Source organism: Mixophyes fleayi, chromosome 12, assembly GCF_038048845.1.
Source record: "Mixophyes fleayi isolate aMixFle1 chromosome 12, aMixFle1.hap1, whole genome shotgun sequence".
Classification (NCBI taxonomy): Eukaryota; Metazoa; Chordata; class Amphibia; order Anura; family Limnodynastidae; genus Mixophyes; species Mixophyes fleayi.
The window spans coordinates 73,989,737-74,011,812 of NC_134413.1; the positions used below are offsets into that span (position 1 = coordinate 73,989,737).

At 43.0% G+C, this 22,076-nt stretch overlaps 1 protein-coding gene across 1 annotated transcript in view; it reads left to right on the forward strand.

Moving 5' to 3' along the window:
* Positions 1 to 22,076, forward strand: part of ARHGEF11 (Rho guanine nucleotide exchange factor 11) — a 107,250-nt gene that overhangs the window by 48,009 nt on the left and 37,165 nt on the right. The window contains 13 exon segments of the mRNA XM_075192181.1: positions 2,678 to 2,710; positions 3,099 to 3,113; positions 11,996 to 12,090; positions 15,620 to 15,718; positions 16,910 to 16,959; positions 17,404 to 17,461; positions 17,651 to 17,826; positions 17,921 to 17,992; positions 18,410 to 18,529; positions 19,987 to 20,041; positions 20,519 to 20,595; positions 20,785 to 20,919; positions 21,931 to 21,999. Coding sequence (XP_075048282.1) covers positions 2,678 to 2,710; positions 3,099 to 3,113; positions 11,996 to 12,090; positions 15,620 to 15,718; positions 16,910 to 16,959; positions 17,404 to 17,461; positions 17,651 to 17,826; positions 17,921 to 17,992; positions 18,410 to 18,529; positions 19,987 to 20,041; positions 20,519 to 20,595; positions 20,785 to 20,919; positions 21,931 to 21,999 — 1,054 coding nt within the window.

The window sequence follows — 22,076 nt, forward strand, 5'->3', positions numbered from 1 at the left end:
ACAGGGACACTCGGTATCTGAAAATGTGTTTTAACCCCAGTTTTCCAGTATTTTCTGATTTCGTATCGACTGCCGTTGGGATCATTTTTCCTGCTAGTACAGGAAGACCTCCCGCGGTAAGTGTCCAACCACTGATTGAAAAGAATGCGGTGGTCAAGGTAACACCGCCTCCCTACCCACATATTCAGTTAATTTGCCTTATCCTGTGTCGCAGAAGCACCGGGAAAAATAAAATACTGTTGGCCACCTTACTTCATAAACTATTCAGTACGTTCTACATCCATAGACATGGTGCACAATGTGCTGACAATACAAACAAAACCGTTCTCTTACGCACAGTGTACCATAGCGTGAAAATGACATTACACCACCAAAATAGCAAATGTGCATTGCTGAGTCAATTTTGTGCCTTTGTAAGTGCATTACACTGTTTCCTACAGATATGCCTTTAACCAACCTTAGAACAGACAATATTTCCATATTTAATTTCCGGCACACAACACAAATAAAGGAAGAAAACGCTGAGGTTAGTTGCCCGTTTAAAGTGGGCAAAATATGTTCTCCATTATGTATGCGATTGCTTAACATCTTCATGACCAGAATGTTTTGGACCCTTCATGATCAGTAGATGGTGTAGAGAGGCAGGCATATTAGGGATCTCTGTGCAAGACCGACGCCACTGTTAGGTGCATCTAGGCAACTGTCTAAGGTGCCAATGGTTAGGGGGCTCCTAAGACACTGGATAAGTGCTTTTAATGGCCTTACAGTCACCCCACGTGTAGTGCTGGTCGCTGACTTGACGGAGAACCAGCCGCTTTGTAGATGTGAGGCTGGTGGCTGCGCTCCATGTGAGTGTTACACTGGCAATGTGGCGCTTGGTTATGATGTCACAGCCAAACGCGGTACTCCCGCCTGAGGGGCCGGAGATGCAGGCTCCCGCCTCCCACCTGCTAAGGTGTAAGCAGTGGTGGTGGTTTCTTCTTTCAAGACAGATCGACCTTTACTTTTGGTACACCATTATATATTTTTCATTGGCATTCTATAAAGATAAACCGAAAACACTTTTGCATTTCCCCTTATAGCTCTTTTTATGCTATTAATACCACAAGTTTGTAGAGTAGCGACAGGGTATGGAGTGTGATGGGATTGCAGGTTTGTAACCACATTAATTCTGCGCCACGTTTACCAAGCAACATCATGAGATAAACAGATTTATCCTTTAATGGTTTCAGGAGTCTGAAAGCCGCCAACATAGAGGACCTAGAAATGATTAGCAGAGAATCAGTGGTGCTAGCAGCAGAAAGTAAAATACTTGGATCTAGATTTACTAAGCTGCGGGTTTGAAAAAGTGGGGATGTTGCCTATAGCAACCAATCAGATTCTAGCTTTCATTTATTTTAGTACCTTCTACAAAATGACAGCTAGAATCTGATCGGTTGCTATAGGCAACATCCCCACTTTTTCAAACCCGCAGCTTAGTAAATCTAGCCCCAGGAGTCTTATTGCTGAGTGATCTGAAAGACCACGGCCATGCTGTCGCAAACATGGAGGACGATATACGATGCGCTTGTTTGACCACAGTGCATGGAACGGTCCCCCCTTACGATGTTACTGCACGATAGTATATGACCAGAGGTTGTGTTCGGACATGAAGATCAATCATTCCTCTTACTATGTCTGGTGTATATTTATTTTATTAGTGTGCTAAGCATGTGATTAGGCCTGAGCCAGTATTCATGACAATGCCACCTATCCCTGTGGCCAAAATATAGTGGCTGGGTGCAGGATCCTCGCTCGTATTTATAATACGATGCAATAACCTTCTAAAAGGACACATTTCTCAGGTTTGGCGGTCTTCGTACAGATGTATATAGCAGGTACAAAACACGATCTGCTGTCCTATTTCAGTATAAGTGTCCATTTTAAGTCTATATCAAAGCATTTTTTTGGTTGCCTTTTACATAGTTTTGTTTTGCATACAAACGGCCTCTCTGCATTTCTTTGTGTGACTATTATTTCTGTGTTTCCTAGTTGGCCGCATTCTCCCCCCTATCTGTGCACACACATGATGTGCACTGTGTACATACAGAGCGCTCACAGTGCACGCCCCTCTATTTAAATGATGTCCCTTAGGCAGACCTATGGTTTCTTTTTTTTGTTTGTTTGTTTATTTAGGATATAACCCTGTGTGTACAGGAAGAGCGCACGCGTGTCTGTCTCTCTCGCACACCTGTCTCTTGTCATGCCTGTCTATCTCATACTTGCCAACTCTCCCGGAATGTCCGGGAGACTCCCGCATTTTGTGAGAGTCTCCCGGACTCCCGGGCGAGTGTGGCAATCTCCCGAATTCTGCCCACTTCACTAGGAAGTGCCCCACTTCCTAGTGAAGTGGGCAGAATTAGATCCCAAACGCCGCGATTCCCGGTGAATCGCGGCGTTTGGCCCCGCCCCCGCTGTCAAATGACGCAATTTGCGTCATGACGTCACAGGGGGCGGGGCCGAAATGACGCGATTTCGGCCACCCCGCCCCTTCACGCCCCCCTCCACTGGCTGGCTCCCGGAAGAGAGCTGAAGAAAGTAGGTAAGTATGGTCTATCTCTCTCTCTCTCTGTTGGGCTTTCTCTGGATTCGCTGTCTCTCTCCATCACCTGTCTGCCGTCCTCTATCTGTGTCCCAGGGCACCTTCTAAGCGACACCCTCATCTGCCAAGGTATGTAGGAATGTGTGTGTGTGTGTGTGTGGTAGTCTTTTTTGCATCCTGCAGCTCTCTCTGGCAGTTGTGGAACTACAGATACCAGCATGCTTTGTCTGCAAGACCAGGCTTTGCTGGCTTCTGTGAAATGACAGCAGCTGGTGAGTGACAGGTTACCCCTGCCAGCTGTATACAAAAATGCAGAGGGACAAAGAGGAGGTGAAACACTAGTTTATGTCTTGGAAGCATTGTATCAATGTCTTAATCAGGATAAATGTGGCCATAGACAGCCAGTGTTCGTGTATTTAATGGTGAGGGGATAATTCATTTGTTTGTTTCTCAACTAACGTCTTTGTCTTTCTCTTGTCCATTTCACCCTGCCGCTGTCCCACCACCTTCCTACCAGCCCCATTGCAGCCTGGTAAGATGCCACCGTTTATGTTTATTGCATGTGACTGTAACCATATTTGTGCCACTTACTGTGTTCATTCCTACGTTGCTCAGTTGGCGCCTGGTTCACACGCCACCCTCTGCAGCCATTTCCGCCTTGCTTACAGAATACATTTGCTGGTTCGGCGGTACAGAACCAGCATTGCGCTGGGAAATATAGCTGCGTTGGTGGCAGCCCCCTGACTCTGCCCAAGGAAAATAATTACAAGTTCTACTCTGATTTTACTGGCCAGTCCTCTTCCGTTCTATATTACAATGTATACATTCCTAGACTGGTCATTTGTTGTCACCCTATAAATATTATGGCAGGTCAACAAAAATATTTGATGCAGGTGAGAAACCACATCAAAGAAAGACCTCGCCCGCTCACGGGTCTTTCCGCATTAAATACAACGCCGTTGGCTGCTTGCTCCGCATGTCTGTCGCTAATTATAACGGGCTGAGTTAGGAGCAGAGCTAAATAAATAAATTGCACCACGGCAAAAACATGTTACAGCGCAGGACATTTAAGATGTGCGGATAAATTTAGAGTTGGGCAGGTGGCGTTCTCTAGATCAACTCTAAATTGCAGTGTAAAAATAAAGCTGTCCAGTGTTTGTGAGCTATATGCAAAAGCAGACAGTATTTTCCCTGCAAAACAAAATATCAAATAATTGCAATAGCACCCCTAACCAATTTGCATTTTTTATTATTATTTTTTTTTTTATATTACTTTGCTTCTGACGCTTAAATTGAGCCCTCCTCTGTTCTGAATGAAGTGTACAACATAATTGTAGGGATTCTTGAAGTGTCACTGGCTGATCTGTAGCGTTTGACACTACAGGAAGCCCCTCAATGGGTGATCCCATAATGGACGGGTCTGTTGGTTGGTTGGCTGCTTTTCCCGCATGTTCTCCAAGCTGGGTGCTGATTCCTTGCATGCTTTGCAGCAGTGACGCTGAAAGGGTCACACAGGACGGATGTGCCATCAAGGTTTTAGCACTTTGTCCTGCGTGTTGCTAAAGTTTCATTTCAGAATTCCTGCACTGCCGAGAAACCCTGCGTTTAAAGAATTCAAAGAATGCATCAGGCCGAATTTCCGCTTACCTTTCTCATTCTTTGTTGTTTAACACTTCACTCATCGCCCCTGTTGTTTCCATTGTAATTTCTTTACAAGTACTTGTATTGTTAAGTGTTTGTTAGCCATTATATATTTTTTTTATTAGACACAACAGAGTTGTTGGTCGTCTTAATTTCTTGGAATTAAACTCTCCCTGTTTTGTAATGTTACATGTATCTGGACCTGTAGGATTACAACACAATGGCCATCACGTACTTTGTAACGCTGTCATGAAGGCATTTGCCGGAAGGGCCTCTGGCTTGCCTGTACTCCCACACGTCTACGTGGTCTTTGCAGAGTCCGCTGTAGAGTAGCAGGTCCTGCCGTCGGTGTAAGGCCCAGCCAATGGATGAGGATGGGGGCACTGGCTCGTTAGAATCCTGGTGGGCCAGTTTATGTTAGGTCATTGTTGGAGGTGAAAGCTGGTGTAATATGGACTCAGGTAACACGTGTGCACTGGGAAAATGAAACATCAGGAAATGTCTGGGTTTGAGCTTTGCAAAGTCCCTGAGCTAAAATGCACCCAAATGATCTTTATATCGCAGCCTATTTTTTCACTGCCGGTCAGGTTGGTATATTGCTTGTTACCTGGTGCATAAGTTGGTGTAATGCTTTTTTTCCCCTCTAGGCCAGTGTTGGCTAACATGTGACACTCCAGGTGTTCTGAAACTTCAAGTCCCAGCATGCTTTGCCAATATATAGTAGCTTATTGCTGGAAGGGTATGTTGGGACTTGTAGTTTCACAACACCTGGAGTGTCACAGGTTAGCCAACACTGCTCTAGGCAGAGCCTGACGTGCATTGCTTTTTTTGGGGGTGGGGGGCAAAGGCTGGTGAGCAATGCTTTTATGGTGGTACGTGGTGGCATGCAGTCATTGGTGCACGGGCTGGTTATGTGCTGGGTACAGGCTATATATGAAATGCTGGTTATTTGGGCTGTTTCCCTTTGTGACGATCTTCCCTGCCAATGTATACAACATCGGCATGGCTTGCTAATTTTTAAGCATAAAATTGATGGCCCCTATCTCTTTGGATATATTCATATTTCAGACCTTTAATTTAATGAACCTTGACATTGTCAGTTAACATTGCCCCATTAAAATTAACTGATAACTCTACACATACACATTGTTGCCACTTTTTCTGTATGTGAATCCGGCTAACCTTAGTATAACAAAAATCCTGTGAGTTCGAGTCGTAGCCAAAAATGGTAGTCTAGTCCCTGCGTCTGTATACAATCCTGGCTGGTTCATCTCCACAATAAATCTGTGTAGTAAATGGAGAAAGGGTATTTATTCAATAGGAACGCACATCTCGTGTTTAAAAGTACAGAGCAACATCTATGCACGTTTGAGAGGTCTCAAATGTACGAGGTGAAAAGAGTTGCCTAATATTTAAGGGAATGTCTACTGTTGTACTCATTTCAGTATCTCCCTTACTACCAGGACCCTCGCCCAATTTGATGTCCACTCGTCCTTCAATAACATTAGTGGAATTTCATTCAGCTGTCCTGTCCTATGGGATACTGCATAGCATAAAGGACTACACCTGATTGGACGAATTGCCGGAACCTTTCATCCTGAATTTGTACCGTAGACCGATCTTTAGGCAAGCTCCGTCCATCGGTGCCTTGTAAGAGGTGGCCTAAGGGCCGTGAAACTCGTTAGTGGAAGGATCCCTGATAAGCGGGCACACCGATCTTCCATTGAAGATAGGGGTATTTAAAAATCCCCTTTAAAATAGTGTTCCATATAGGCCAGTGGTCAGGGAACAGGGGTAAATTACCCCAAATGGGGTAAAAATGAAATTCCTGGGGGTAATGCTGCCGATTCACATGCTGTCAGTTGGATTGTAGACCCCTTTTAAATGTGAAATTGCTGTTGTACCAGAAGAGCCTCAAGGGTTGGCAGAGGCACTTCTTGAGCTTCGATGCCATAATGAAGCACGTATTGCATTTGAAAACAAAGCAGATCTGTCATATTTTCGGATGTCAACAGCTGCAAAGGCATCAAAATTGTTGCAAAAGGCAGCAACTTTTTGACTGCCTCCTCATGTGCAACCTACATTTGCGAACAAGGATTTTCCACTCTTTAACGAACATAAAAACAAAGCAGAGAAATCGTTTGGACGCTGAAGACTGTATCCAAATTGCTCTGACATCAAAATGCCCCAATATTGATGCTCTCGTATCAAAAATTAAGCAACATCTTTCTCCAAAACCGGAAGTATTGATGTTTGAAGCTTTCAAAGAAAATTTTGAATTCCAATAATTCATATATTAATTCCTTCCTTTCAAATCAAGGGGGTAACGTCAGCGTGTCTAAATATATTTGGGGTAAAAGGTAAAAAAGTTCCCAGACTGCTGATGTAGGCTAAAATATACAATGGGCAAATGTACAACTGCAGAAATTAATATAATGTCCTCTTGTGGAGGTAACAAAGTGTGTGTTTGTTTTTATTCAGTGTAGAATTTATTTACACATGCAAATTACAGACTATTTTGTTGAAGGTCGAAGGTGAGAATTGGCAGCTCCCATTACCCCAGGAAATGCTGTCAGGCCGTTTAACTGTCGGAGTTCCTCCTGCGCTCAGATGTATCTGGCATCAATACCCCCCCATTTCTCTCCAGTTCCCAAGGAGTCACTGGGGCTGAGGTCATTTTGATTTGGGCATCACCCAAGTTCTCTCTCGTTTTCCCACAGCCTCCCTCGCCCCCTCAGTTCCTCCCTTTTGATTTGTGCTCTGCACCTTCAGTAGAGCTGCAACTTGTGTACAGTCCTCGCTGAGCCCAGAAAATCGTAAGAGTCTAGGTTTATGGAGGCACTTTGCCAGCCCCTCTTGTTCCAGGACGAATCCTTTAACCCATTCTCTGCGGACTTCATGTGCATTGGGTGGGTCATACCATTGCTCTGAAGAGGGTGACTTCTCCCATGATATTTCAGGCTTAATGAACCTTAAATAATGCATAGTTTCCCCTGCTCCCCGTCTGTTTCAAGTGCACGGCAAATCTTCTATTTATGTCCGAACAACAGAGTCTGCTGATGTAGTCTGTTTCACTTTCACAGTTCAGCCGCAGTAAATTGTTAATTCATACTTGAACAGTCCATCTGTTGCTAGAAGTTCAGCTATCTCCGTTAACCAGAATTCTTACATGTTCTTACAATTCCCAAGTTCTCTGGAGAATAGAGCGGCTGCTCCCACAAACCCGTTTGCAGGGACATAGGAATATATTGTATCTTCCTTTTTTTTCCCCCTCTGGTAGTGTCACTAATTGCACTTTATTGGCCATTTTGCCCCCTAGTTATTTATTCTTTGGCTTAAAGGCTCAGAAACCGTGTTTTGTTTTTAAGCATTGGGTAGGGTACAATTCATATAATATAATATATTATAACGGCCAGTGTGCTGGCCGTTATAATGGGGCTACGCCGTGTGTCTTGGCCCCCCAAGACTGTTCTATGCTCTTCATTCGTCCACCTTGTTGGCGTTGGGGTTTGTGTACATTTGCCATTTTGGTAATTCAACTAAATAGCGAGCACACACTTGTGCTTGAGGAAATGCAATATTATCCGTCTCTGAAGGGCATTTTGTACAGTTAGGCTGAGTTACGAGCAAGTGTTTGATTTGTGTTTAAAAACCATGTACACGGTTAGATGTGCCGGTCATAAGTATTATCAGATATGGTTTCGCTGGTACAATTCCCAAGTATAGGCTACATTCTGGAGTCGGGGAAGTTTGTGCCTCCTGACTAGTATATCTACAGGCTTCTATCTCCGTGGGTCCCTGGTTAACACTGTCCTACACATCTACAGTATATTTAGAACTTATACTAAGCAATATTATTATATGTACAGGAATTCTGTATTATACGCTTTTAGTTTGTTCCCTGACGCAGCTATCTCAAATCTTTGTACTGGAAATAACTACTATTGTGTCAGCTCTTGTGAACCTGGATAACCGATATGTCAATTCATTGATTAGATTAGCAACTGCTTGTTATAATAACATATGTCAGTTGTTTTTTTTTTTCTTTTTGTTTATGTAATAAAAATCTTCCAATAAAAAACACCAGATTAAAAAAAACAACCCACAATCTGAAATGTCATTGTACGTGTCGTCGCTCATTAGGAAAACGTGTCTGATGAGCAATAGCGCATCCCTATTGTTAATTATTCAGAATATTAAGTCACCTCGGTGATTCTTGACCTTGCATAAAAGCACCTAGTCTGTGAATCCTTCTGTGGCTTTTATAATATTCTTATAATTTACAGTAGGGGAGGACATTATTCCCTATAAAACTCATACCTGACCCCCGCCCCCCTCCCGCTACTCAGTGTTGCAATTCACAAGATAATATGGTAAGGGGCGTGGCCAGGATGACGCTTGTTTGCTGTGAATAGCGTCATGCAGCCCCGCCCCACATCCTGCCCACTTCACTAGGAAAGTGGGGCAGGATGTGGAAGGGTACTCTGTGAGTGCGGGAGTACTCCTAGAAATTTGGGAGTCTTCCGGGAGAGTAGGTAACTCTACTATCACTGCTTAACCTTATTTGGGATCTAAATGGAAATGTAGGGTGGATTTAATACGCCTGAGCAAACTACAGGTCAAGTGCCCGTTTTTAAGAATTATGAGACTCTTCCTAATGGGTATTATTGGTGCACATTAGCGGTTGATCCGATGCAAAATTGAAATCGCCTCAAAAATGTAATTTTATGGACGGACGTGTTTTTTCAGCTGACTAAAATGTCTATTATTATCTATGCCCCAGATACGTACGTGGGACTTGCTTAGTAATTATTTGTTTTATTTTAATGCAGTTTAATGACAGACTACAGCCTGCTTTCCTCTTCCGTTTCAGAAAATTAAAAAGCAGAGGGTCTCCTCCCTTCTGGATTATAATATACAAAAGGATGGCGGTCATTATGTAATGTGAAACAATAAAGTAGTAGTAAACAAATATAGATTTGATTTCAGTCAGTCACAGCGTTACTATAGGTATAGATAAAGCACAGTAGCAATGTAATGTATAAATTGCAAACAATTAATTACTAGTTAAATAAATGCAATTCAATTATTTTAAAATGGAGTACACGTAACTTTCCACGGTGAACAGACCTAATTTTACCAAAAACTCACCGTCATCTGGTGTTTCCACTACATGGAGATCATCCTCGGGGTGAGGGTCTGACCCCAAGCTTTCGTGTCTTACATTGATGGAACTGACCGCGGTCGCTCTGATGATGATTCAGTACTTTGACCACCAGGTGGAGGGGGCCGGCTAGGAGGGGGCGGGGGCCCGGCTAGGAGGGGGCAGGGGCCCGGCTAGGAGGTGGAGGGGGCGGGCTAGAAGGGGGAGGGGACCATTTAGGAGGAGAGGAATGGAGCGAAGAGGGAAGGGGCGGCCACCATACTGCCTGCATGTTCCATGTCACTGTCACTGCAGTGCGATGTTGGGGGAAGAGGAGAGATTTGGAGACTTAACTGACAGCCAGGAAGGTTCTTCTGATTATCTGCAATCAGTGACATGGAACATGCAGGCAGTGTAATGGACACCCTTACTTCTACTTGGGTCCTATTCTGTGTCCCAGCCTGTTAATCACATAAGCTCCACCTCCCAGACTAACCAATCATGTGGTACTGTATATTATATGTGTGTATACACACAGACATATACAGTATATGTATTATATGTCTGTGTGTGTATATACTGTATGTATATATACCAGTGATGGCTAACCTGTGACACTCAAGGTGTTGTAAAATTACAAGCCCCAGCATGCTTTGCCAGCTATCAGCTAGTTATCTACTGGCAAAGCATTCTGGGACTTGTAGTTTCACAACACCTGGAGTGTCACAGGTTAGCCATCACTGGTATATACTGTATATGTATTATATGTCTGTATGTGTATTATATGTCTGTGTGTGTGTATATACTGTACATGTATTATATGTCTGTATGTGTATTATATGTCTGTATGTGTATTATATGTCTGTGTGTATATACTGTATACAGTATGTGTGTGTATACTGTATATGTATTATATGTCTGTATGTGTATTATATGTCTGTATGTGTATTATATGTCTGTGTGTATATACTGTATACAGTATGTGTGTGTATACTGTATATGTATTATATGTCTGTATGTGTATTATATGTCTGTGTGTGTATATACTGTATATGTATTATATGTCTGTATATGTATTATATGCATACTTGCCAACTCTCCCGGAATGTCCGAGAGACTCCCGAAATTCGGGTCAGTCTCCCGGGCTCCCGGGAGAGCTGGCAAATCTCCCGCATCCCGCTACAGCCACCGCTAAATGACACGATTCAGGCAGAATCGCTGCATTTTGGCCCCGCCCCCCGCGACAAAAGTCATTTCCGTCAGGGGGCGGGGCTAAAATGACACAATTAGTTTTGCCCTGCCCCGCCCCCTCCCGCCCTCCAGTCATGCCCATCTCCCGGAAACGGAATACAGAAAGTAGGTAAGTATGATTATATGTCTGTGTGTATATACTGTATACAGTATGTTTGTGTCTGTATGTGTATTATATGTCTGTGTATATATACTGTATACAGTATGTGTGTGTCTGTATGTGTATACACAGTATTGGGCCTGATTAATTAAGGAAAGTTAGGCAAAAAAATGAGTACGGTTTTTTTCCTGGACAAAACCATGTTACAATGCAAGGGGTGAAAATTAGTTTATTATTTTGCACATACGTTAAATACTGACTCTCGTCATGTATCGCACAGACACTTGTCTGTATGTGTGTGGTGGAGGGGAATGAGTGCTCACAGGGTGAGTGAATGTGGTGATGGTACTGAGAGGGTGAAATGATAGTATGTAGATTAATAGGTTAATGAATTCTCAGGGGGGAATTGATGGATTATTGAGGGAATGGTTTCAGAGGATGTTAATTGATTTGTGATCATGTGTGTCCGTGTGTGTATGGGGGTGGGGGGCAGCGTGATATGAGCCTGCTCCGGGCGCCATGGCTCCACGCTACGCCTCTGAGGAGAGCAGCCACCGTCTAACCTACGATATGGCGGCAGCGAGACTGGCGCTAACATTTGAAACCGTCCGCAATCACTCGCTCTCTCTGTTCCATTGTCGTACAACTTACAAGACCAGTCAATGGGAAGTGCGGCTTCTCGGTCTCATGTGTCTGCTTACTGCAAATTGTGATGGCGAAACGAGTGGGGGGTCTAAAAGCGTTTGCGAGAATCAAATGTACGAACAGCAGAAATGATGAGTTCAAATAAAACTATTATCCCCATTTTCATTTCATTCGTCCTCATTTGTTTTTGTGTAGAAGTTCTTGGGGGGGGGGGGGGAGACACAGTCTTTGCCCATCCAACAGAAATCATGGGGGGCATCTTCCCCTCAGATGACCCCCATCCAGCTAAGCAATTGCTTTTTTTGTTTTCTTAAATAACTCGCCTTTTGATAGTTTCTAAATGATATTATGTACTTTTTACACATACACAGCTCATCAGTTTTTAGGAACCAGTGACAAAACAGAGACCCTACCAGACGAATACTAATGGGGTTCTGGTTTTTAGTGAATTAATCGGCTTCACTCTTATTTATTCCTTTTATACGGTGGCTGCTTAATCGCTTATGTTGTTTTTTGTGCATACACATTTTAATGCATCTCTGACTTTAGTCAGTGAAGTGTGTCTCTCGTGGTGCGAAAAGTGTGTTTTCTAAAGTGATTCCGCACACTAATTCTTTCCTTGTCTTGGTTGCAGGTTGAGCAGCTTGTCGTCCGTCAGTGACGGAGTGTCGGAACGACGGTCCCCCGGCCACCAGCGGCAAACGACCTCAGACTACAACGAGTCAACGGGTAACCATGTGACCTTTCTGCCTTTATTGCTAGTTCTGGCACAATAATAATATAGGAGTGTCCTGTTCGTGTGTGTGTTTGGGGGGGAGGTGATCCATCCCTGAGGGCAAGGACAGGGACATGACAAGGATGGTGTCCTGATGTGGGGAATATCGGTCATACATCCATCTTGTTAATTATATTCTGAAGATGTTTAATAACTATATTAGTGGTAGAGTCAAGATTTGGCTCTTCAAGTCATTTAGCAGCTTTGACTGTGTGTTTGGGGTACCCCCAACTCGTCTTGTTCGTGGGTGAAAAATTACGTGCATAACTGATCTTCATTTGGCAAATAAAAATACTACATAGTGAGCACAAGTCCTGATATGTAATAACAGTTCCAATAAACACCAAGTGGTATATTTACTAAACGGCGGGTTAGAAAAAGTGGAGATGTTGCCTATAGCAACCAATCGTATTAAAGCTATCATTTATTTAGTGCATTCTACAAAATGACAGCTAGAATCTGATTGGTTGCTATAGGCAACATTTCCACTTTTTCAAACCCGCAGTTTAGTAAATCTATCCCCAAGAGTATGTATGAAAAATAGTTATTCCCCCCTACCACCATTATAAAGTGTATTTTTTTTACTTCTCTGTCTTTTTCCCCCACCCAACTAAGTAATTATGTAGTAGTTTTTGATCAAAGTCCTTTTTGTGCAGAGAAAGAGCAGTATTAAGAAGAGATCTACAAAAGTCTGAACTCACGGCGAGAGTGTCTTCGATTTCAATTAGCGTAGAGCAGTAGGGTGGTTAATATAAATTTCGGTCTTGGTACAGGCCATTGGACTTTAACATGCATGACTGTCAATGGGTAAAAGCTGGGTGTAATCCTCAAGGCAGCTGCAATTTACAAGCGGTTTTACGACACTTCGCTGTGGGTGATGTTTTCGTGGGCAGCGCTCTGATGTAAACTGACCCATACTGGTGTGATGGGAGCACTGGGGAAAAATAACATTGATCTGCTTTAATGCAAAATGCTTAATGTGGTTGAGCTTTGATCACGCATGCGATTGTGACTTCTGTTTCTGAATAATATTGTGGTTCTGAACTCCGAATTAATGGGTCTAAAGTGTCGCACAAGGGTAATTAAAGAATAACTCTGTTCAGAAATAATGTTGCCTACCTAATTCAGCGGCTGTACCCTACTCTTTTTGGCTTATGTGTATGTAAACTACTAACGTGGAAGATCGAAAAGGTGCCAGTAATTGTTAAAGGTCCTTGACTACTGCAATCTCCTCCTATCTGGTGTTCCCCATCCAATCAACACTAAATGCCGCAGCAAGACTGATCTTTCTCTCTCGCTCCACCACATCCTCCAAATCCCTACATGGCTCCCCATCATTTCCAGAATCCAATACAGATTACTCACCCTTCCCTACAAAGCCTTCAACAACGACACCAACATGTCGAGCCTCGTCTTGAAATATTCCCTCTCTCTCGCTCTTAATTCTCTGACCTGCGCCTCGGCTCGCTCCTTCCCGTGCCACTACTCACCTATGGCAATCCCTACACCAGACTCTTCCCCAGCCTTCAATTTTTCTAACACACTCTGAAAGCCTATCTCTTTACTAGAGCTTAGCCTAGCTATACCACTCACAATGGTACAACCTCACCGTCCCAATTGCCACTCAGAGTCACACTTTCTACTCCTGTCTCAACTCTGCTCTTTTCCCATTGGAGTGTAAGCTCTCACTCCACTGCTGTTGAGCCTGACATCTCAATGATAATAACAGTAAAATCTAATTCCTCTCAATTATATTTTGGGCAGATTAAGTCAGATCTCATGAGCAGAATTGGAAGTTCACAGGTGTTTGGGCACTAAGATCCTAGGGGGAAGGTTGAGCCAAGTCCACCGACGGAACTTTTAGAGTAACATTTGGTATTTTATTTATTCTGTAGTTATTATTTATCTTCCAAAATTTAATTTAAAATTACATTTCTAGTTTGAGGAGTAAGGATATTATATGTGACACTAAGTGGAACGTAAGTAAAGGGGCTCTGAGCTGAGTAATCTGAGATTTTGGCCATAAAACTTGTGACATGTCTTTACTCAAAGATAGATCATAAATCATACAGTATTTTCCCATTTTCTTACCTGTGCAACTGAATCGTAAATAAATTTGAGGTTTGTGTCCCTTTAATGTGTTTCACGTTTTTAAATTTTGGTGCAAAATGACGAACCCTATAGTATAGTATGGACAGCACAGTGACTTAGTGGTTAGCACTTCTGCCTTACAGCACTGGGGTCATGAATTCAATTCCCAACCATGGCCTTATCTGTGAGGAGTTTGGATGTTCTCCCTGTGTTTGCGTGGGTTTCCTCCGGGTGCTCCGGTTTCCTCCCACACTCCAAAAACATACTAGTAGGTTAATTGGCTGCTAACAAATTGAGCCTAGTCTGTGTGTCTGTCTGTCTGTCTGTCTGTCTGTCTGTCTGTGTGTGTGTGTGTGTGTGTTAGGGAATTTAGACTGTAAGCTCCAATGGGGACTGTCAGGGACTGATGTGAGTGAGTTCTCTGTACAGCGCTGCAGAATTAGTGGCACTATATAAATAGATGGTAATAATCTCATGAGCAGAATTGGGAGTTCACAGGTGTTTTGGCACTAACAGCCCAGGGGCAGGTTGAGCAATGTCCACCCATGGAACTTTTAGAGTAACATTTGGTACTTTATTTATTTTGTAATTATTATTTATCTGGCTAAATTTAATCAAAAATTTAATTTCTAGTTTGAGTAATTAGCTTTTAGGGATATTATAAGTAAGTAAAGGGGCTCTGAGCTCAGTGATCTGAGAAAATGGCCATAAAACGTGTGACATGTCTTTACTCAAAGATAGATCATAAATCGTACAGTATTTTCCCATTTACTAACCTGTGCAACTCAAGTGTGTGTGTTTCATGTTTTTAAATTTTGGTGCAAAATGACAAACCCTATAGTTTTGCGGTGGTAATCACGATTACCACTACTCAGACATGGAGTAGGCCTACAAAGAAAATCCGAAATTTAGGAAAAAACTATTGGAAAATAGACTTACCTTCAACCCGATGCTGGAGATCTCCGATGGGAGCACCGTGCTGACAGCAAGTGATTCCGATTGGAGAAGTGTTCGGCACTGCAGGCTGATGTCATTGCGACGTCTGTCAATATAAATTTAAAGCGGCAATGTGGGGACCCCTAAGGTTAAATGTTTAAGCGCTTAACCCGACATTGCCGCTTTAAATTTCTATTGACAGATGTATCAATTAATGTGACTGCTGCATAACCTGATATATAATCAGAGTACCTTTCTTCTGCTATTTACCAAACCATATGCTCGGCCAATATGTACAGACAGCCCGGGCACAACAGCTGACAGTGTAATGTCAAACGATCCAGCACTGTCATCGGACTAACAGCTCCCCCAGTGGTCAGCTTAGGAAGTGTGGGGTGGGTGTTTATTTGATGATTGTTTGTTTATTCTTTTGTTTTCCTCTTATCCTGTTTTTAGGCTTGGTTCAGCGCTGTGTGGTTGTGCAGAGGGACCAGAATGGATTTGGCTTCACCGTTAGCGGGGACCGAATTGTCCTTGTGCAGTCGGTGCGCCCAGGTGAGTGTAGAAGATTAGGTTACCTGTTATATGTCAAGTTGTAACATTTGGTTGGTGGGGGGTTGACGTTCATGGCTGTAAAATGCACTTTATTTAGCGGCTTGTTCTGTAAGTGGGTCACATGACGCTTTATATCCGATAATGGTGACCATGACATTAAATGCACATGAACTTCGAATACCAGTGGTTATCAGGCATGACCAAAAACCCTTGGCAGAGTCCACACACTTTTCTGTACTTTGTTTGTCTTCGTGCCTGTGTGTGATATTATTGACTAAGAAAGCAGTAGACATTTCTCCTTAAAAAGACTCTAACCCTATTTTTTTGTTTTTTATTTGTCTCAAGTAAATATTAAGGAATGAATGTGTACAGTTATTCTTGTTAGAGGACTTTTATCAAGTTTTTAGTGCTTGAAAATCTGCTTTGCAGAGCTTCCCCACTCAGTACAGCTGCCATTGTTTGTCTTCTCTTCCCCATAATTCTTTGATCCCCTGACAATATTAATGAGCTTTGTAAGTCATCTGTCAGTGCAATATATTGAGGGAATGGCCTATTGTCAAGGGGTATGCGTGACATAATTGGAAACAAGGCTATGACATCATTAAGGGGTATGATGGCTTCTAGGAGTGCCTGCTTTGACCAACATTCTCCATCTTGGTGCCGATTATATCTAATTTGTATGCTTGCTGTGCTCACGTATAGTCAGGTGTGTTGCAGTGCTGGGAGCTATGTAATCCACAGAACAATTAGACTGATTGGCAATCGGACCAATCCCGGTTTTGTTGCCCTTTAAACCAACAGGAAGTGATGCTGTTGGGATTATTTTATGAAGGTTCTACTAAACAAAATGTCTTAAAATGTAGTTTAAAATTAAATGCTGTGAACGATTCTTTAAGAAAAATAAACATAAAAAATGACAATTTGTGATTGAAAACCAATGCAGATACCAGATCCTGTGCACGTGAGCCAAAAGTGGTCTGGTTTCTAAAAGGACAAAGCTAATTGTATTGAAAAGTTTATAGATACAGTTTGCTATTTTCACCTTTTAGCTGAAAATAATATCTGTATTTTTGCAGAATATGTAGAGGCCAATCAATGATGATAGCATGTTTTGCCTGAGAGCACATTGGCCAGCAATGCATACGTGAAACGGATGTGCCCTTCATAACCTTATTCTTTTTAACATTTCAGGGGGGGCAGCCATGCGGGCGGGGGTACAGGAGGGTGATCGCATTGTGAAGGTCAGTTTTTATCATCGATAATTTTGATGTTTTGTCATTTTCTCCCTTTTTCATTGTTTAAAGTTTTTTGTGCATTTTCCTTTTTTCTTTTTTTTTTCTTTTACTACTTTTTATAAAACTTTAATTTCATGCTCTGTGGTTGACAATAATCCTTTCTCCTTCAACACTTCATTCACTAGGAATCTTTGAGATCAGGTCTGTTGGTAGATTGCATTCTCATTATTTTATTTTCAGCCACCAAAAGCTATGCCTACCCTGCAATTTTAGGCAACAGGTGACATTTATTAACATTGTGCTGATTTAGGCAAGTGTCTGAATGACTGCCGGTTCGTTTACAGCAGATTTGTGTTAGTTTGCAATTGTACGTGACCTTTAACCTCTGACCTTCTACTTGGTATAAACGTAAGTGCCAGACATTACTAGCTGCTTGTCGTTCCTCTGCAGGTAAATGGCACATTGGTGGCCAACAGCTCTCACATCGAGGTGGTCAAGCTCATCAAGTGTGAGTATTTGATTTAAGATATCTAAAACAAACACCTTCTAGTCATCCTGCTGTTACGGGCTTTATACAAACAGAACTGGATTTCCTCCTTCTATTCCGCAAACACTGAGTGGCCGCAGGCAGTTGCCTACGTGTCCTTCTGATTGTTGCAGTTACTCTGACGTATACATATCTCTTGTTTTGAACCAGCTGGGACTTACGTCGCGCTCACTCTCCTGGGATCTCCTCCGCCTTCCATGGCGATGTCTGGGCTTCATCATGAACTTAGCTCTTCATCGTCCCCACGGAACACCTTGTCTTCTCCTGTACCACCTCCGCCTCCATTGCCACCTCCCCAGCGTATCACAGGGCCTAAACCACTACAGGTAAGGAGATGCAGGTATAGAGTGGATGCAGAGTTCCTAACGCGTTTCGTTTTCCGTTTGCAGTGTTTGCATTGCTTTTGTTTTGTTGTTGTAGGACCCTGAGGTCCAGAAGCATGCCACTCAGATCCTGCGCAACATGCTGAAACAAGAGGAGAGCGAACTACAGGTAGGTATCGAGATCCTGATTTGACGATACGCACGGCCCAGTCTCCTCTCCAGTCATTTATTGGCTCTCCGTTGACTCTAAGGGCTAGATTTACTAAACTGCGGGTTTGAAAAAGTGGAGATGTTGCCTATAGCAACCAATCAGATTCTAGTTATCATTTATTTAGTACATTCTACAAAATGACAGCTAGAATCTGATTGGTTGCTATAGGCAACATCTCCACTTTTTCAAACCCGCAGTTTAGTAAATATACCCCCAAGTGCCTTCATTTCTGAAACCTTTTTTATTTAGTAAATGTGAGGATTTTAGTTATTCGGGTCGTTTTGTTTATATGAAATAATTAAGTTAAGTGACTTTTTAATGTTGTGTGATCCATGAAGATTTACGGTATGATCGTTTTCTTCCTTTTTTTTGTAGACTCTCTGTGAAGTTTATAACCGAACCCCAAACGCCAGCCTTCAGGAGCAGATAGAGGGGGCCAGGAGGAGGGTCTATCAGCTGCAGCTTAAGAATAGGCAAGAAACGTCTGGACCCGGGGTAAGTGCCGGCCTGTGACGCACCTGCCCGATGTGCTCCGGGTTGTCTGTCCCACAGAGCTCACAATTTAATCTTTCTCATGGCTATCTCAAATTAGATCAGAAATGGTTTTCGGAACAGTTATCCTTTACAAGTTAATTGCATTAAATCCGAAGAACCTTCAGGAGTGTAAATCCGTGATACTCGCCGTCCGTTTTTAAGGCTGGTTTCAGTTGTACAGGGCTGGATAGGGTGGGAGAGTCAAAACCACTGTTGATGGTAATGCGGAGGTAGAGTAAACGAAGCATCGGATTGGTCAAGTACCACAGCCATCCAATCACGTGCCACAATCACTTCTGCAGTGAGGAGTAGTAAGTAAGGAATTTGTAACCTCTTTTTCTCTATTAAAGTTTATCTGGTTGTCCAACAGAGCGCTCCATTGGTGTTGCTACTGGTACTCAAAGTGACATTGTATTGTTGTACTGTCCCCGTCAGTGGAGCTCACCATCTAATTTCCCTACCACACACGCACGTTAGGGCAAGTATGGTCAGAAGACAGTATGATGGTTTTAGGACCCTGTGAGAGAGCCCAGTGAGATCATGGGGAAGGGGGGTCTACTGATCATTTTCCGGTTGTCCCTGTTTGGGGGATAAGGGGTGGGGGGGGGGTCTATCCTGGAGTTCTCCTGTCCCAGCACGGTTTGTAAGATTCTCGGCACACACAAATCTAGTCTTGTGCACTCTGGCCACTAACTGACGGCAGAGGTCACTTCTGCCCTCATCACTTAATAGCTGCCCCTGTATCTTTTATGGCTATGAGTATTAATCGCTCTTAGTGATGACTAACATCTGGCTTGCCAAGAACTGGGTCTAAAAGTCCTAAAGGACTCCAGAAACTTTCTAGGCCTAGTATGAGCGCAGGAAGGATGCTGGGTTTTGGGTAAATGCTGGGACGGAGGACTGGTAAAGGGATGAGGACTTGTAAGGGGGACTGTGTGTGATATATATGGCTAGCCATTGGTGGTGGATCGGTGATTGTTGGCAAGTTCCTTTCGGCAGTATATGGCCGGCAGCTGAAAGGGAGGGTTCTCTGTGCTGTTTGTAGCAGGAAGATGGGTGAGGATTTGGGGAATTTATGGCTAGCAATGGTGGTTATTTTTTGTGCAAGATTTGTCTGCCAATGGGGGATATCACTTACAGTTATTCTTTTACCGTACTACCCGTGAATTTTTATTTTTTTATGTGCTACCAACAGAATTCACATATAAGAGTTTGGTCGACAACCTTTGTGCAGCACATTAGTTTATTATATTGTAAATTATGATGGACTGTGGAATATTTTAAAGGCCTTTTAGAATTGAATATCTCCCAGATGTGAGCGTTTTTGTTTATGCATCAGGAAGGATTTCCGGCTTGTCGGACTGATGACTTTTTAACATCTTTCTTCAATGTCTAAACGTTTTCGGTCTGTTTTTCAGGATATACTGCGTTCCTACAGCGACTGCAGCTCCATAGTCTATAAAGTTGTGGAAGGTAAGTCCGAGAGTGGGTCTACCTTGGGAACAGAGTAGTCCAGCAGTGTTATGTACAGCATGACCATCGGGTAATTCAGACCCTCCCGGTCTGGAGATAGATAGGAAGAGGTACAGATACGGAGATTAGACAGATACGATCTTGCAGGAAGATGTTCATAAGTTCTACTAAGAAATAAAGCAAAACGGGGTACATCACTTTGGTCTGAGTATGAACAGGACAGTTGCCCCTAGAAATTTTGTAAGGTTAGTAAAATAATAGTCTGAAAATTAGAAGTACAAATATTAATAGATTGCAAACATTGCAAAAGAAGAGCTACAAGTTTGTGCGGTTAATGTAATGTAAACATTTGTGTCTGTGTTTATCACTAACAAGCGCGAGCCTTCCACATGGAATTCTTTTACTTCTACATCTGTTATTCTACCGTAGCCCATATCTCCAGGCACATCCTGAGGTGTAACAATCTGCTCTCTCTAGGCCGACTGTCTCTGGACTCGCAAGACGGCGACAGCGGTTTAGACTCCGGCACGGAACGGATCCCGTCTCTTAGTGAGGTGAGGAGAACTGTCAAACTCTGTGTTATCGGAGGTGGATTGTATTCTTTTTTTTTTATTTGCAGTCAAATTCCATTTAAAATATCGTTTCTGGAATTATTGGGTTACTTTTGCGCTTTCAAGTGAAGCCCAGCCACCCTTAAATCCGCAAGCCGCCGTTTATCAACAAGGTTTCCTCTTTCCCCTCAGTATTCCATGAATCGGAACTCTGTCTTGTCTGACCTGGGCCTTGACAGCTCTCATACCTCTCCAGTCATCTCTACCAAAATCTTCCAGCATCGGCGGCATGGCTCCGATACCGCGGTAATTCCAGGAACAGAGCAGGTACGGAGATCTGTGGGGTTGGAGGTGGGGAAATTGTGGCTTGTTTTACTGTCTTATCTGCATTTTGTGTTGAATATTCACTTTAAATGATCTCTCGTACATACTGGCTGCAAAGAGAGAAAAGAAGTATACACTAATTCCTGGGAATTGTTTTGTTCCAAATTTAGAGAGGAACCTTATAATATAGTGTGCAGATATGCGAGTTCGGCACCAAAGTGGGATTCAGGACATTGGTACCCCGCACTACTTTTCAGGGGTCCCCTTTTAAGTGCTCACCTCATATCATTTGTTGGCACCCTCATATAGTGTAATATAATTTGTTGGCACCCTCATACAACTTGGCCAGTGTAGTCCGGTCTGTACAATTAGGCTCTCCGTCTCCATATCCCAAATCCCCCTCCACAATACCAAACAGCACGCAGAAGCACGAATTATAAAAGCTTACAGAGGATGGTGCACAAAACAGAAAACATCCAGTGAGCGGCTGTCCTGTGGGATGAACATGGCTGGCTAATGAGAGCGATCAGAGGAGAATATGCAGACTGATTCAAGCCGACAGGAAGGTGACGGCTACATGTTACAGAGAAAAATACCCCATGTTTTTCTCTGTAAGCTACATATTACAATCTATGCATTATAACGCACACTATATAATAACTTAGCTGAAGTTTCCTGGCTCCTCCCCTCCATTGTCCAGCCTGGGAGGACTGCAGAGCAAAATATTTTTTTATTTTTTTTTTTAAACAAACTTTATTCCCTGCCTTCTGGGAACATAATGCACACTGCTGCTGTTTGAGCTCTGGTCCTTGTTCCCAGCAGCCACGAGAAGGCTACAGGGTGTGAGTATGGTAAACATGGAGATACTACAACACAAACACACACAGTCGTATACAACTTTGCAGCAAAAACCCACAACTTCTGTATTATTTATTTGTGTTTTAACGATTTGCAATATAATTGGTGAATTCAGGCATCGGGACAGTGGGAACTAACAATACTTTGTCTCTTTAGGTAGATAGCGCCAGACCTCCAATCATAGGACCGGAGGAGGATTATGACCATGGCTATGATATAACGGAGGTGATGAGCTTGTTTGTGTTCCGTTATTCTCTTCCAGTTCTTGGGCATTACTCTAGTCCAGTGTTGGCTAACCTGTG